Source organism: Gopherus flavomarginatus, chromosome 2, assembly GCF_025201925.1.
Source record: "Gopherus flavomarginatus isolate rGopFla2 chromosome 2, rGopFla2.mat.asm, whole genome shotgun sequence".
NCBI classification, from domain to species: Eukaryota; Metazoa; Chordata; order Testudines; family Testudinidae; genus Gopherus; species Gopherus flavomarginatus.
In genome coordinates, this window is record NC_066618.1 from 54,567,300 (window position 1) to 54,584,296 (window position 16,997).

Sequence of the window (16,997 nt, forward strand, 5' to 3'; positions counted from 1 at the left end):
TCCCTGTCAGGCTGTTATTGGCTCTCAGCTAGGCAGACCCGATATTTCGGTAACAGTACAACACAAAACAAATCCTTTTGCTTTCAAGGTTTTTTAATTTTTATAAAATTGAAGGAAATTTTGATATGAAAAATTGTTTTGGCTTGAAAAAAATCAAACATTTTATTCCAAAAGTGTTGAAATGTTTGGCAAATTCAGCAGAATTCATGAAATGCTTCAGCTGACTTGAATCTCCATTTTTTGTCAGAATCTTAGTTAAAAAACTTTCCCAGCTCTACTCAGCAGATCTAGGCTGAAACCCCACCTATGCCACAAATTTCCTGTGTGACCTTGAACATGTCACTTAATCTTTCAATTCTTCTTTGTGTCTCCATTACTCATCTGTAATACTTCCTTTTGCTCTCCTCTCTCTGTTTTGTCTATTTAGATTGACAGCTCTGTGGGCAGGGAATGAGTCCTGCTATGAATGGGAACAGCACCAAGCACAGTTGGGACCCACTGGTGTTATTGTGAGATAATTAATAAAATAAATAATAGTACAAAGAATGAGAGAATATAGTGAATTTTGGTTTTGTCACTTCTGTTAAACATTGAGGCAGAAATATACTGGTTAATAAGTTTTGCTATAATGAAAGTCAATTATTGAGGAAAAAGAATTAAAGACATTTTGAAAAAAATTATCATGAAATTTAAGAATTGACTCTAGAATTAAAACGTAATGAGAGATTGGCATATATTTGTGAAGTTTTTTGGGTGGTATTACAAAGCAGCTGTCTATGCAATTATTAATATTTGCAACGTTTTTCAACCTCACAACCAAAATTTGGCCAAGAAAAAATCTTATTCATCTTACATTATAATAGTGGTCACCTATTTTCTGTTTTGGTACTCACCATTACATGATCTTGTTTCCAAAGCTTGTTCTGGACAGAGGTGTTGGTTCTCTAATTCCTGAATGATCACTGCCCGGGATCGGACTTGTATCCCTCCAAATCCAAGATCTTCTCCATTAACACAGGTCAGCTGACAAAGGCTCCATTCTGACCACTCTTTCAAGTAACAATCACCTGTCCAACAACGATATAACAAAGCTGAAGAGTTGATACAAGGGGAGTTCTGAATACTATCTGTAAAGACCATAGAAAATTCTGATCCAAATAATACCCTTTAACGCTGCCTCATTAATAAGTAAAGAACATTTCTCCTTTTAGACCAATACTTATCTTCATCTTCTGAAAATACAGGTGATAGAACATCCAACTTATTTTAACTTCTGTACAAAAGAAATGATTCTTCAAGGAAATTGAAGTGTTACAAAACCCTATTTATGCCAAAACATCCAAGCAACTGTAGTATTTCCATAGTATTACTAAGTTGCTCTCATTTTCAGTCTCTGACAAAAACTGCATTCAATATTTGGCCTTTCACAAGTGGAAAGGCACTCTATGCTGTGCTCCAACCTAATTTTCTATATTATCTTCATGATAAACTTTACTTTCTATAAACTTAGAAGAAGCCAATGTATATATAACCAGTTGGAAAGTAAAGGTTAATTCTTGCTCATTCTGCTCCACTTGTAGTAAACAGGCCATTATTTAAATATATTAGGGAAGTAGGGAAAAAAGCTCTTACTGTGGGGAACATTTCTTGTCAGAAATGAGATTGGCAGAAGTGATTTAAAATATCTTCTCTAGGTTCTGTGATGGTAGGAACCTACACTGTATTATCTTATGGTTCAAGACTAAGTAATAAAATCACACTAACAAACATTAATTCTCACAAAAGCCTTGCGAATATTTTAAGGAAGTCTGAAGCATGGTGTAAAGACGGTTTTGCTAATATTGCTGTGTAAAAGATGTCTAGAAAATTAACACACAAAAAGACTCATAAATTAGCCTCTTTAGCTTTAATTATTTCAGCAAAAAAAAATTAAAAATTCATGTTACCTTACATTATGCTGACAACAAATATAATAAGCGCCATGTTGACCGGATACCTAATTAATGAAGGAATTTTATTTGCTGACATTAAGAAATCGTGTAAAGAAATGAATTATTGAAGAACTGATGTATGTATAATAGGAGAGCAGGAAGTGATTGTTGGAAAATTTAGTTAGAGTGTATCATTAGCACATCCCCACAGGGTAGTTATTGTCCTTGGCTAAATGTGAGATTGCTCAAACAAAGGCCATTGTTCAGCAAAATGTAAAGGCTGAGCAATGAACAGCTGTTTCTTAAATTTAACTAACAAAATCAACCAACTACAAAATGGAGTATCTTATACCACTTTAGTCTTCTGATTTTCTATTAGAAAGCAGAACTGTGTGTTGACAGTTCACAATTTGTTAATTAAAATATTTATTAAATTTGGGGAAACCATAGCTGTGTCTACACTGTATTGACATTAACAAGACTTGTAGTAAGACTAGTGATGTCCTTGGTCAAAATCTCTCCCTTTCACATTACTGAGTGCAGTGCTCTGTATCACTGGTTCTCAAGCTTTCCAGACTACTGTGCCCCTTTCAGGAGCCTGATTTGCCTTGCTTACTACAAGTTTCACCTCACTAAAACACTCAGGCTTTGGCTTCAGCCCTACGCAGTAGGGCTTGGGCCCCAGCTTTCTGCCTTGGGCCCCAGAGACTCTAATGCCGGTCCTGGTGACCCCATTAAAATGAACTTGCCCACAGTTTGAGAACTGCAGATACAGTATATAGATCAGTATAAATGAGTCATTGTCTGTATGAAATTTTAGTTTGCACTGACTTTGCTAGTGCTTTTTATGTAGCCTGTTGTAAAACTAGGCAAATAGTTGATGTACCCCCCTGAAAGCCCTCTGCGTACCCCCAGGGCTACATATACCCCGGTTGAGAACCATTGCTCTATATCAGCTCTCTGCTTGTTCTCATTCAAGTAAATGGGACTTTTGCTCATGGTTTCAAACTCATAGTTTGTGAAGTGGTGCAGGACTCTTTGGGATAGAAAGTGCTATGTCAATGAAATAGCTAACTGCACTTTTAGATGAGTGCAAAATGTAGACACACCTCTTATAACTCAAATAGCTCAACAAATTTCTAGAAAATTGCACCTTTGGACTGTTGCTAAGACATTAAATTTCAGTCCAAAAGGAATGGGTTTGAAAGAGTTGTGAAGGAAGGAAAATACAGGCTTGGTATGGAATGGCTAGCTGTGATGAGACTTGCTTTGGCAGAGAAAACAGGAAATCCATATCTGAAATTTCTTGGAAATGGAAGGAGCTAATCAATACTTCCAATAATACAGCACTAATTACTTTATTAACAGCAGCTACCCCTCCCCCCCTTTGGAACTTACAAACAGGTTTTTAATTTTCAGCAAAACCTTTGCAGTTCATCTTTAACAGCTGTTATGGTCTCCTTGTCTTAATCCTTCTTAGTATGAGGCTCACAGACCTGACAAACCACAACAGTGCCTTTAGATACAGTCTGTTGGGTCAATGTGAGTGTCATGCATTTGTTGCTAGTGGAGGGCTAAGAATGATATTTTCTAAGGAAAATATTCCTTGGCCCCCAGTGTGACCTTATTTAAACCAGCACTAAACCTCCTTGGTCTATTTCCTCAATTCCATTAAAAATAAACAAAAGTATTAGACTGTGATTCAGTTTAATAATAAAAGCTGTTCACATGCTTAAAAAGAACATTTAAACACCAAACCCTCTATTTTTTTGGACAGTCTATTATTTAAATATCCATGAAATGGATTCTTCTCATATTCAAATTAACACTTTGTTTCTTGTGTGGTAAAGTAACATTTATGATTTTTATGCCAATTGTTCAAAAGTAAAATTCCTAGTGGGGTAGTCTATGCCAAACATTATTTTTAAAACATTTGTAAATGCATGTATTCCTTTCCCTAGTAACTATTTTATTAGTATCACAAAGTATGGTCACTTTTGTGAAACTACTGGTGAAAAGTAATTCTTTCCGTTCAATAGGTGAATGTGGTAAAGACTTCACAGCCCGTTGCTAATCATCTTTTTTTTCTTTGTTCTGTAGGCCATCTCAGGTTGACCAATCTTGAAATGCAACAACATATATCTGAAAAATTTGTTACCTGGACAAGGAAGGGTGCAGGTTTCCTCAAGTATCATCTTCTTATTGCCATCAACAACAGGCTCGATTTCCCCACAGAATTCCTCATCTACTATTTTGCCAGCATCTTCAGTAGATCCATCATAGACCACACATGAAATGTTCCTGACTCTTGTTCCCTCTCCACATTGAGCATCCTGGAAAGGGAGAGGATGCACAAATGTTGGAGAGAAAAAAAAGGCTTCAATGGCTAAGTTAAAGCTGATCTTACTTTCTGATTATTGTTACTTTCTTTTATGCTGAAGACTTGAAAAATAAAACCAATGTAGGTCCTGTAGCATTCAATGCTTCAGACCAGGAAAGACACTTAGTCACTTCTATATGGAAGCACAGTGGATGTCATTAAAAGAATAATCAATATTTGCCCAATTATTTCAATTGAAATAATAACAACAACAATTAATAATAAATAATAATAATTATTATTTAAAGCAGCAGTCCCCTACAAGGAATAACCTCCAGCAGAATGACTTATTCACACACAACAAAATGAAATTAACCAGCCAGTAAATCAAAACAAGATAAAAATACCTTATCTCCTTGGGACAAAATGCACCTGTATTCACTCCCTACACAGTACTGTAGTATGCTCTGTACAAGGTGCACCTTGTCTGGTATCATCTGAAAACTCATAACTTGCTGAGCAGTAATATAATGGCATAATGCATGAAGCATTTTTATGTATAAAGTTATACATTTCCCCTGTATTATGTTAAAATACATATTCAGACTCACATAGCACCAAAGTGGTCAAACAGACCTGTCTTGAACAAAGGAGTGTATGCTTGTATTAATTTGCATTTAAGCAGTAAACAGAGTCATCAAGCAGAAAGGGGGATGGGAAAATATACAGCTCACACGGGCGAAAAAGCCCAACAGGAAACATCCTTCCTCCAGCAGACTGCCTATCTCCTGGTTCTCAGCTGGAAATGGTTTTCAAAGAGGGACTAAAGAACAATAAAAAGAAGAGGCAAACACCCCATGACCCCCCCCACCTCATTCTCTGCACCTGAGACAACAAAGGAAACAGCTGTGACACTCGGAGGGAGGGATCCTGACCTGAGCAGTTTGATCAGTAATGCTGCTAGAAGCATGTGGCGAGAAACTTTGCTTGAATCTAATACAATTTAAGTTAGGCACTAGAAAGCATTTTATCTTTATTCTTCTTGTAGCTATTTCTGACTTCTATGTCTCATTACTTGTACTCACTTAAAATCTCTCCCTTTCTAATTAATAAACTTGTTTTATTATTTTATATAATCTAATGTGTTTAATTTAACTGTCTGGGTAACTCTATTTGAGATAACAGACTAGTGTATATTATTTCCTTAAAGGAATAATGGACTCCGTATATTTGGACTGTGCAGGAGAGGGCTGGGCAGCACAAGACACCCATTTCTGGGGAAAAAAAAAAACTGCAACTGAAAGCATGTTGGTGTCCTCCTGCAGTATAAAAGCCAAGTGTAAATGTTAAAAGCCAAGTGTAATCCAAGTGTGGCTGGTAGGTTGCACTTACACATAGGGTACGTCTACACTACGGGATTATTCCGATTTTACATAAACTGGTTTTATAATACAGATTGTATCAAGTCGAGTGCACGCTGCCATACTAAGCACATTAATTCGGCGGTGTGCGTCCATGGTCTGAGGCTAGCGTCGATTTCCGGAGCGTTGCACTGTGGGTAGCTATTCTGTAGCTATCCCATAGTTCCCGCAGTCTCCCCCGCCCCTTAGAATTTTGGGTTGAGAGCCCAGTGGCTGATGGGGCAAAAATCATTGTCGCGAGTGGTTCTGGGTAAATGTCATCAGTCATTCCTTCCTCCGGGAAAGCAACGGCAGACAATCATTTCACACTCTTTTCCCCTGGATTGCCCTGGCAGACGCCACAGCACGACAACCATGGAGCCCGTTCAGCTTTTTTTTTTTTTTTTTTTTTTTTTTTTTTTTTTTACAGTCACCGTATGTGTACTGGATGCCTTGGACAGAGGCGATACTCCAGTGCTACACAGCAGCATTCATTTGCTTTTGTATGATGGCAGAGATGGTTACCAGTCGTTCTGTACCGTCTGCTGCCGGTGTAAATTGGCAATGAGATGACAGTTATCTGTCGTTCTGTACTGTCTGCTGCTATCATGGATGCCCCTGGCTGAGGTCGGCCGGGGGCGCAAAGGCAAAAACGGGAATGACTCCCAGAGTCAATCCCTCCTTTATGGTTTCTAAAAATAGAGTCAGTCCTGCCTAGAATATGGGGCAAGTGTGTTAGAGAACCAGTGTATCAGAGAGCACAGCTGCTCCGTGCCAGATCCCGCAGAAATGATGAGCTGCATGCCATTCACGGGGGGTGCCCCTGCAACAACCCCACCTGTTGCTTCCCTCCTTCCCCAACCTTCCTGGACTACCGTGGCAGTGTCCCCCCCATTTGTGTCATGAAGTTATAAAGAATGCAGGAATAAGAAACAGTGACATGTTAGTGAGACAAAATGAGGGGGAGGCAGCCTCCCGCCGCTATGATAGTCCAGGCAGGACATTAAGCGGTGCAGGGGAGAGGAGCCCAGCATGCCGCTGCTATGACAGTCCAGGCAGGACAGAATCTTTTATTTACACAGGAAAGGGAGGGGGCTGATGGAACTCAGCCCCCAGTTGCTATGATGAGGATGGTTACCAGCCGTTCTGTACCATCTACTGGGAATGACCGAGAATCATTCCTATTTTCACCCAGGTGCCCCCAGCCAGCCTCACCTGAAGCCAGCCAGGAGCACTCACGGGTTGATAACAAGGACGGCTACCAGTCCTACTGCACCGTCTGCCACCAGGCAGGGGAGAGGAGTGGATACTGCTCTTCACTGCTGCAGCATCGCATCTACCAGCAGCATTCAGTAGACATAGGGTGACACTGAAAGAAGTCAAGAAATGATTTCTTTCCCTTTTCTTTCACGTGTGGGGGGGAGTAAATTGACGAGCTATTCCCGGAACCACGCCAGACAATGTGTTTGAACCTACAGGCATTGGGAGCTCAGCCAAGAATGCAAATACTTTTTGGAGACTGCTGGGGACTGTGGGATAGCTGGAGTCCTCAGTACCCCCTCCCTCCCTCCACGAGCATCCATTTGAGTCTCTGGCTTCCCGTTACGCTTGTCACGCAGCACTGTGTAGCCTGGAGATTTTTTTTCAAACGCTTTGGCATTTCGTCTTCTGTAACGGAGCTTTGATAGAACAGATTTTGTTTCCCCATACAGCGATCAGATCCAGTATCTCCCGTACGGTCCATGCTGGAGCTCTTTTTGGATTTGGGACTGCATTGCCACCCATGCTGATCAGAGCTCCATGCTGGGCAAACAGGAAATGAAAATCAAAATTTTGCGGGGCTTTTCCTGTTTACCTGGCCACTGCATCCGAGTTCAGATTGCTGTCCAGAGTGGTCACAGTGGTGCACTGTGGGATACCACCCGGAGCCCAATACCGTTGATTTGCGGCCACACTAACCCTAATCCGATATGGTAATACCGGTTTTAGCGCTACTCCTCTTGTCGGGGAGGAGTACAGAAACCGATTTAAAGAGCCGTTTATATCGATATAAAGGGCCTCGTAGTGTGGACGGGTACAGCGTTAAATCTGTTTAAAGCTGCTAAAATCAGTTTAAACGCGTAGTGTAGACCAAGCCATAGACACACTGGGTGTGGCCTGCATGCTGAAAGGCTGTTTGTGAGTGGCCCAGGTGGGAGCTACTTCAGCAAGACATTGTAAGACACCCAAGGTTGAAAAGCAGGGGTAACAGAGGTCCCCACTTCTGCTCTGGATTGTACCCCAGCATGACAAACCCCCCCATCAGTGCCCTCCCCAACTCCCAGCAAGAAGACAACAATCATTCAACCTATTTCAGGGGAACAAGTGCCAGAGCCATGGTGCCTTCACAGACAATGCCCTGCTGGTTCCCTTCTTTTTAGGACCAGGGAGCTAAAATCTGAGCATTTATACTGACTAAAATTGTGGTAGTATCATAAGTGAAAACCCTTTCTGGACAGAGCACTCTCTCAGATAGGCTGCTGTCAAACCATTTAAGTTACCACCGAGTTATATCTCAGATACCAGAATTTTACTTTATACTTAGAATAGGAATAACTAGTAAAAACTGTGGTACTGGTTGGCATATATGGTGTCCAATGGCAACCACTTTATGATGTTCCTGAACTGAAAGATTTGAATAAAATGACTAAAACATTTTGTACGTTATATATGTGCATATCACAAATATCCCTGGATGCATTCAACAGAATAATTGCAGATCTCCATTGCAGCTTTTACCTCAACTTTGCATTCAGCCCAATGGCCATACTGCCATCGATAACAAGGTTTTACCGGGCAGGGTTTGAATTGCTCTATCTGAGATGGACAAGGTCTCCCATCACCCTGGAAAGGCTGATTTACTGTCCTTCTTCGTATCATCTTTCCTTTAAAAGAGAGAGAGGGAGACAGAGAAAGAGAGAAAGCAGCTTTGAGGTGGTCATATATATTGCTTCATCAAGATGGTTCTGTTTCAGTCTGTGATAAGCTTTATGTTAGCAATATTCTTATCTAATACAGTGGACTGCACAGCAGACCTGCTGTGACCTGTTTGATATGTGGATTGTAAATTCTCTGAGATATGTACTTTCTTTTTTTCTTATTTGCGTGGCATGTACTGTGCCTAGCACAATGAGACCCTTGATGAGAGAATCAAGTTGCTACTATAATATAAATAAATAATGCTTTTCTAGTTGAGACGCCTGGGGAAAATACAGGTGCCCTTTCCTGATCTGGTATTTTGTTCCTGGCATCCCTGTTGAGAGATGAACTTTAGTTCTCCACTGTTTTGGAGTTGTGCTGCTAGGAGGGAATGATGTGGGTATCTAATCCACAAAATTTTCCTTGTATTAAATTTAGAAATGTATCAGATTCACAAGATGCTAGTTGTCTAAATTCAGAAAGCAGAAGGATCTTGCCACTTATCTTCTTTGTCTCCCTGGGCTTTATTATAATGGAGAATTTTCAAGGGACAGAGGATATTTCACCCAGATCTACAGAAAATTAAAATATAATAGGTTTAGCTGACATTAATCTTCTGTTCAGCTGAGGGTGACACACTACCCCGGCCTGTTTGAGGACTAGATTCTATTTCAAGTAGTTATATAATGGGACAAAGAAGAGATTTTGTATTTAGTCATCCTTTGGGGTGATTCTGTTTCCTTCCTCTTACGTGAATATCAGACTATTGGATTTTATTTCTGAGACAGACGATACAGTGAAGCCACAAGAACTTTTTTATGTGCAATGTAGTGCGGGGTAGTAGCCCCTCTATAGATAGATAGGGATTTCCAAAGAGTTCTCTTAAACCCACATTTCTGTGGGGTTTTAACTTCAATGCGAATAAATACATGCACTGAGCCAAAATGTGTCGGACTATAAAAACAAGTAAATAACAACCAAGGAAAAGAGCACAACATTCAAATCAAGTATCCAATATATTCAGATTTATAATGTGCTGCAATGCATTACACTGACCTAACTCCATAACCTCACAGTATTAAAGGGGCCACCCCCTTTCACCTATCTGTCTATTTTTAATTACATTTGTTACTATGAATTTGGAATTAAGTACCCTTAACTATCGAGAGACAAATCCTGCTCTCAGAGTAACTGGACTATGCTATGAACTGTAGCAAACCTCTCCATCCAGGCCACAAAGTGAGAGCAGAGCTGCATAACTAAGTTTCTTTGGAAAATGCCAATTGGTCAGAATGAAATGCTTAGTCAAATGTAGTACAAATTAAATGAAACTAGGGCTGTAAAGTGTTTAAAAAAATGAATCGCAATTAATCACACTGTTAAATAATAATAGAATGCCATTTATTTAAATATTTTTGGATGTTTTCTACATTTTAAAATATATTAATTTCAGCTACAACCTAGAATACAAAGTGTACAGTGCTCACTTTATATTTACTTTTGATTACTAATATTTGCACTCTAAAAACAAAATAAATTGCATTATTCAATTCACCTAATAGAAGTACTGTAGTGCAATATCTTTATCATGAAAGTTGAATTTACAAGTGTAGAATTATGTACAAAAATAACTGCGTTCAAAAATAAAACAATGTAAAACTGTAGAGACTACTAGTTCACTCAGTCCTATTTGTTCAGCCAATCGCTCAGACAAACAAGTTTGTTTACAATTGCAGGAGATAATGCTGCCTGCTTCTTGTTTACAACATCACCTGAAAGTGAGAACAGGCATTTGCATGGCACTGTTATAGCCAGCATCACAAGATGCACAAGGGAGCACGGGCTATAATGGCAGAGAGGAAGGAGGGTCAGGGCAAAGCTGGGAGGCAAGATCAAACCAGTATCTTAAATGCCTTTATACAAATGCAAGAAGTATGGGTAATAAGCAGGAAGAACTGGAAGTGCTAATAAATAAATACAACTATGACATTATTGGCATTACTGAAACTTGGTGGGATAATACACACGACTGGAATGTTGGTGTGGATGGGTATAGTTTGCCCAGGAAGGATAGACAGGGGAAAAAGGGAGGAGGTGTTGCCTTATATATTAAAAATGTACACACTTGGACTGAGGTGGAGATGGACATAGGAGACGGAAGGGTGGAGAGTCTCTGGGTTAGGCTAAAAGGGGTAAAAAGCACAGGTGATGTCGTGCTGGGAGTCTACTACAGGCCACCTAATCAGGCGGAAGAGGTGGATGAGGCTTTTTTCAAACAACTAACAAAATCATCCAAAGCCCAAGATTTGGTGGTGATGGGGGACTTGAACTATCCAGATATATGTTGGGAAAATAACACCGCGGGGCACAGACGATCCAATAAGTTCCTGGACTGCATTGCAGACAACTTTTTATTGCAGAAAGTTGAAAAAGCTACTAGGGGGGAATCTGTTCTAGACTTGATTTTAACAAATAGGGAGGAACTTGTTGAGAATTTGAAAGTAGAAGGAAGCTTGGGTGAAAGTGATCATGAAATCATAGAATTTGCAATTCTAAGGAAGGGTAGAAGGGAATACAGCAGAATAGAGACAATGGATTTCAGGAAGGCGGATTTTGGTAGCTCAGAGAGCTGATAGGCAAGGTCCCATGGGAATTAAGACTGAGAGGAAAAACAACTGAGGAAAGTTGGCAGTTTTTCAAAGGGACGCTATTAAGGGCCCAAAAGCAAGTTATTCCAATGGTTAGGAAAGATAGAAAATGTGGCAAAAGACCACCTTGGCTTACCCTTGAGATCTTGCGTGACCTACAAAATAAAAAGGCGTCATATAAAAAATGGAAACTAGGTCAGATCACGAAGGATGAATATAGGCAAATAACACAGGAATGCAGAGGCAAGATTAGAAAAGCAAAGGCACAAAATGAACTCAAACTAGCTATAGGAATAAAGGGAAACAAGAAGACTTTTTATCAATACATTAGAAGCAAGAGGAAGACTAAGGACAGGGTAGGCCCACTGCTCAATGAGGAGGGGGAAACAGTAACGGGAGACTTGGAAATGGCAGAGATGCTTAATGACTTCTTTGTTTCGGTCTTCACTGAGAAGTCTGAAGGAATGTCTAGTATAGTGAATGCTTACGGGAAGAGGGTAGGTTTAGAAGAGAAAATAAGGAAAGAGCAAGTAAAACATCACTTGGAAAAGTTAGATGCCTGCAAGTCACCAGGGCCTGATGAAATGCATCCTAGAATACTCAAGGAGTTAATGGAAGAGGTATCTGAGCCTCTAGCTATTATCTTTGGGAAATCATGGGAGACGGGGGAGATTCCAGAAGACTGGAAGGGGGCAAATATAGTGCCCATCTATAAAAAGGGAAATAAAAACAACCCAGGAAACTACAGACCAGTTAGTTTAACTTCTGTGCCAGGGAAGATAATGGAGCAGGTAATCAAAGAAATCATCTGCAAACACTTGGAAGGTGGTAAGGTGATAGGGAATAGCCAGCATGGATTTGTAAAGAACAAATCGTGTCAAACTAATCTGATAGCGTTCTTTGATAGGATAACGAGCCTTGTGGATAAGGGAGAAGCAGTGGATGTGATATACCTAGACTTTAGTAAGGCATTTGATACTGTCTCTCATGATATTCTTATAGATAAGCTAGGAAAGTACAATTTAGATGGAGCTACTATAAGGTGGGTGCATAACTGGCTGGATAACCGTACTCAGAGAGTAATTGTTAATGGCTCCCAATCCTGCTGGAAAGGTATAACAAGTGGGGTTCCGCAGGGTTCTGTTTTGGGACCGGTTCTGTTCAATATCTTCATCAACGATTTAGATGTTGGCATAGAAAGTACGCTTATTAAGTTTGCGGACGATACCAAACTGGGAGGGATTGCAACTGCTTTGGAGGACAGGGTCAAAATTCAAAATGATCTGGACAAGTTGGAGAAATGGTCTGAGGTAAACAGGATGAAGTTCAATAAAGATAAATGCAAAGTGCTCCACTTAGGAAGGAACAATCAGTTTCACACATACAGAATGGGAAGAGACTGTCTAGGAAGGAGTATGGCAGAAAGAGATCTAGGGGTCGTAGTGGACCACAAGCTTAATATGAGTCAACAGTGTGATACTGTTGCAAAAAAGCAAACATGATTCTGGGATGCATTAACAGGTGTGTTGTAAACAAGACACGAGAAGTCATTCTTCCGCTTTACTCTGCGCTGGTTAGGCCTCAACTGGAGTATTGTGTCCAGTTCTGGGCACCGCATTTCAAGAAAGATGTGGAGAAATTGGAGAGGGTCCAGAGAAGAGCAACAAGAATGATTAAAGGTCTTAAGAACGTGACCTATGAAGGAAGGCTGAAGGAATTGGGTTTGTTTAGTTTGGAAAAGAGAAGACTGAGAGGGGACATGATAGCAGTTTTCAGGTATCTAAAAGGGTGTCATCAGGAGGAGGGAGAAAACTTGTTCACCTTAGCCTCCAAGGATAGAACAAAAAACAATGGGCTTAAACTGCAGCAAGGGAGATTTAGGTTGGACATTAGGAAAAAGTTCCTAACTGTCAGGGTAGTTAAACACTGGAATAGATTGCCTAGGGAAGTTGTGGAATCTCCATCTCTGGAGATATTTAAGAGTAGGTTAGATAAATGTCTATCAGGGATGGTCTAGACAGTATTTGGTCCTGCCATGAGGGCAGGGGACTGGACTCGATGACCTCTCGAGGTCCCTTCCAGTCCTAGAGTCTATGAGTCTATGAGCTAAAGATTCATATGTTCCTTTACGCTTCAACCACCATTCCAGAGGACATGCACCCATGCTGATGATGGGTTCTGCTCAATAACAATCCAAAGCTGTGCAGACTGACGCATGTTCCTTTTCATCATCTGAGTCAGATGCCACCAACAGAAGGTTGTTTTTCTTTTTTTGGTGATTCGGGTTCTCTAGTTTCCAAATCAGAGTGTGCTCTTTTAAGACTTCTGAAAACATGCTCCACACCTCATCTCTCAGATCTTGGAAGGCATTTCAGATTCTTAAACCTTGGGTCGAGTGCCGTAGCTATCTTTAGAAATCTCACACTGGTACCTTCTTTGTGTTTTGCCAAATCTGCAGTCAAAGTGTTCTTTAAGCGAACAATATGTTCTGGGTTATCATTCGAGACTGCTATAACATGAAATATATGGCAGAATGTGGGTAAAACAGAATAGAAGACATACAATTCTCCCCCAGGGAATTGAGTCACAAATTTAACTAACACATTATTTTTTTTAACACGCATCCTCAGCATGGAAGCATGTCCTCTTGAATGGTGGCCAAAGCATGAAGGGGCATATGAGTGTTTAGCATACCTGGTACGTAAATGCCTTGCAGTGGCAGCTACAAAATTGCCATGGGAAGATCTGTTCTCACTTTCAGGTGACATTTAGAGAAGAAGCGGGCAGCATTATCTCCCGTAATTGTAAACAAACTTGTTTGTATTACCAATTGGCTGAACAAGAAGTAGGCCTGAGTAGACTTATAGGCTCTAAAGCAGGGGTAGGTAACCTAAGGCACGCATCCTGAAGGCGGCACACGAGCTGATTTTCAGTGGCACTCACTGCTGGGTCCTGGCCACTGGGCTGGGGGGCCTCTGCATTTTAATTTAATTTTAAATGAAGCTTCTTAAGCATTTAAAAAGCCTTATTTACTTTACACACAACAATAGTTCAGTTATATATTATAGAGTTATAGAAAGAGACCTTCTAAAAATGTTAAAATGTATTACTGGCACACGAAACCTTAAATTAGAGTGAATAAATTAAGACTTGGCACAGCACTTCTGAAAGGTTGCTGATCCCTTCTCTAAAGTTTTACATTGTTTTGTTTTTGAGTGCAGTTATGTAACAAAAAAAACCCTTTACATTTGTAAGTTGCACTTACAATGCAGGATAAAGAGATTACACTCCAGTACTTGTATGAGGTGAACTGAAAAAATACTATTTCTTTTATCATTTTTATGCTGCAAATATTTGTAATAAAAATAATAATATAAAGTGAGCACTGTACACTTCGTATTCTGTGCTGTAACTGAAATGAATACATTTGAAAATGTAGAAAACATCCAAAAATATTTAATAAATTTCCATTGGCATTCTATTGTTTAACAGTGCAATTAAAACTGCAATTAAATGTGATTAATTTTTAAAACTGCAATTAATTTTTTGAGTTAATCACATGAGTTAACTGCGATTAATCAATAGCCCTAGATGAAACTTTTGTCAAATCCTGCTTTCCCTCTAGATCCAGGGAATATTGAGATAGCATCAGGGTACTCTCTGTCCCCGTCTCTCCCTAGCTCCTGAGGATGGGCAGGATATCTCTAGCTCCTGGCCTTGGCTGAAGTGGAGTAGCTGGACTCTGTCTCTCAGTTAGCTGGGCTGCAATCCTCTTGCCAACTTGTCAATTAACAAGTGTTTTCCCTGAAGACAGCTGGGAAGTTGATAAATTGCACTTCAGCTCTTCCAAAATGTAACTTGACTTTTAAATCCCTTTCTGTGAAAATGTATGGGGCTTTGATATTTTGTCCCACTTCAGGACAAAACTTTATCTCAATAACTCAACAATTTTTGCAGAAAGGGAGCCCCCGTTTTGGCCTTTCTACTCCTGTGTTCACTGTAAGTAGGTGGGAAAAGGTTTGTCAAGTGGATCCTCATAGTTTTGCGTCCATAGCTCCTGCAGTTGGAGCACCACAGAGAAAAGAAAGTGAACTCTGACCTTAGGGTAATGAGTTGAAAACCCAGCACAGGATGCAATTGCTATGTGCAAAACCATCCCAAAAGCATACCGACCTACATTAGAATGGATGGAAGAAAAGTTAATCAGCCTGCTGCGTTCCAGGCTTTGTTACTATATGGAAACCTACCTAAAATTGATGATATTTTTAATGCAGAACAAATTTTTCTCCCCTGTCCAAATCAACTTCCTCTCTGTTAGCAACATCAAATAGACATATTTAGGAACTTCAAGATTCATAAAAAACAATGAAACTTCAAGAGAGATTTTTAAATAATATTGCTATTTTTAATATATTTTAGGGGTTTAGTTACCTACCTACCTACATATACACACACTGTGTATTTTTACATTTAAAGCTAGGCGTGTGACTCCCAGCTTGAGGAGAAATACTCATCAAGTTAGCATACTAAAAAAATATGATGTAGCTACAGCAAGATGTGTGGCGGGGGGCTAGCTGCCCTGAATATGTACCAATGGTCTGACAGGTATGTACTCAGGATGACAAGGCCCTCTTGCCATTCATGTTGCCATGACTACACTCTATTTTTAGTGCACTAGCTTGATCAGAGCTAGCATGGGTATGTCTCCTGGAGCTGAGGATCCCTAACCCTAACGCTCCCACCCCCCAGCTCCAAGTGTAGACATATCCCATGTTTAATAGCAAAACACTGAAATTCCCCTAGATACTTGTGACCAATTTTTCAGCAGAGCTCAGCAACCAATAGCTCCAACTCAGAACCATGGGAGGTTCTGGGTACTCAGTGCTTTTTAAAATCTGGCCACTCCATTTAGGAGTCTACATGGGAGCTGAGCTCTTGAAAATCTGGCCCCAGTTGTGGCTGCTGAGCACTTTTGAAAATCTGCTCTCCATCTCCAACTCATTCTGTTTATGTCTAAGTAATGAAAAACTCTCCAAGAACTTCTACTGTGAATCCTACAATTTGTATGTGAAGGGCTCAGACACTGTGGTGATGAGCACAATAGAAATGCCTTCAAATAATTAAATATCACAGGAGCAAATTATTAACTATGTTATCAGGAATTTTTTAAAATAACTTTAATTGTATGCTTTTTCTATTTACTTTATAAGCTCTTTGGGGCACAAATCATCTTTTAGTTATATGAGTGTACAGTGCCTAGGACAATGGGGTTCTGATTCCTGATTGGGGCATCCAGGTGCTACTTCAATACAAATAAATAATGACAACAATAATTATTTCCCCCTAGTAATAACATACCACTAATCTACATACAGCAAGATTCAGAAATGAATGGAAGAAGAATAGTTTCAACTTAATCCCCTAGGTTTTTCTTAAATCTTTTTTTTCTTTTAATACTGGCGATTTGCATTTCAAATATGCAAAAAAAATAACTAATTTAGGTGTTAACATTTGTCCTCATTTTCCCAAATTTGTTTCTATAAATATGGACTATATATCAAAAGAAATTTGCAGGGATGTAGAGAGGTAGAGTCTCCTCCCTCTACCCTTACCGGGGAGAACAGAAATATCCAAAATGATTATCTGCCCAAGATTGATTTATATCATTAGCCTATTGCTTTTTAAGGCCTCTCCCTTGCTTTTTGCTCAAATAAATTGGCAATTTATATGGGATAAAAAA

General features: G+C 39.8%; 1 protein-coding gene across 1 annotated transcript in view; it reads right to left on the reverse strand.

Moving 5' to 3' along the window:
* THSD7A (thrombospondin type 1 domain containing 7A) overlaps window positions 1–16,997 on the reverse strand; it is a 562,828-nt gene that overhangs the window by 41,965 nt on the left and 503,866 nt on the right. Inside the window, exons 23-25 of the mRNA XM_050938787.1 lie at window positions 8,430–8,575; window positions 4,090–4,264; window positions 894–1,067 (exon numbers count right to left, since the gene is read on the reverse strand). Of these exons, the coding sequence (XP_050794744.1) occupies window positions 894–1,067; window positions 4,090–4,264; window positions 8,430–8,575 (495 nt within the window). The remainder of the gene's footprint in view (window positions 1–893; window positions 1,068–4,089; window positions 4,265–8,429; window positions 8,576–16,997) is intronic.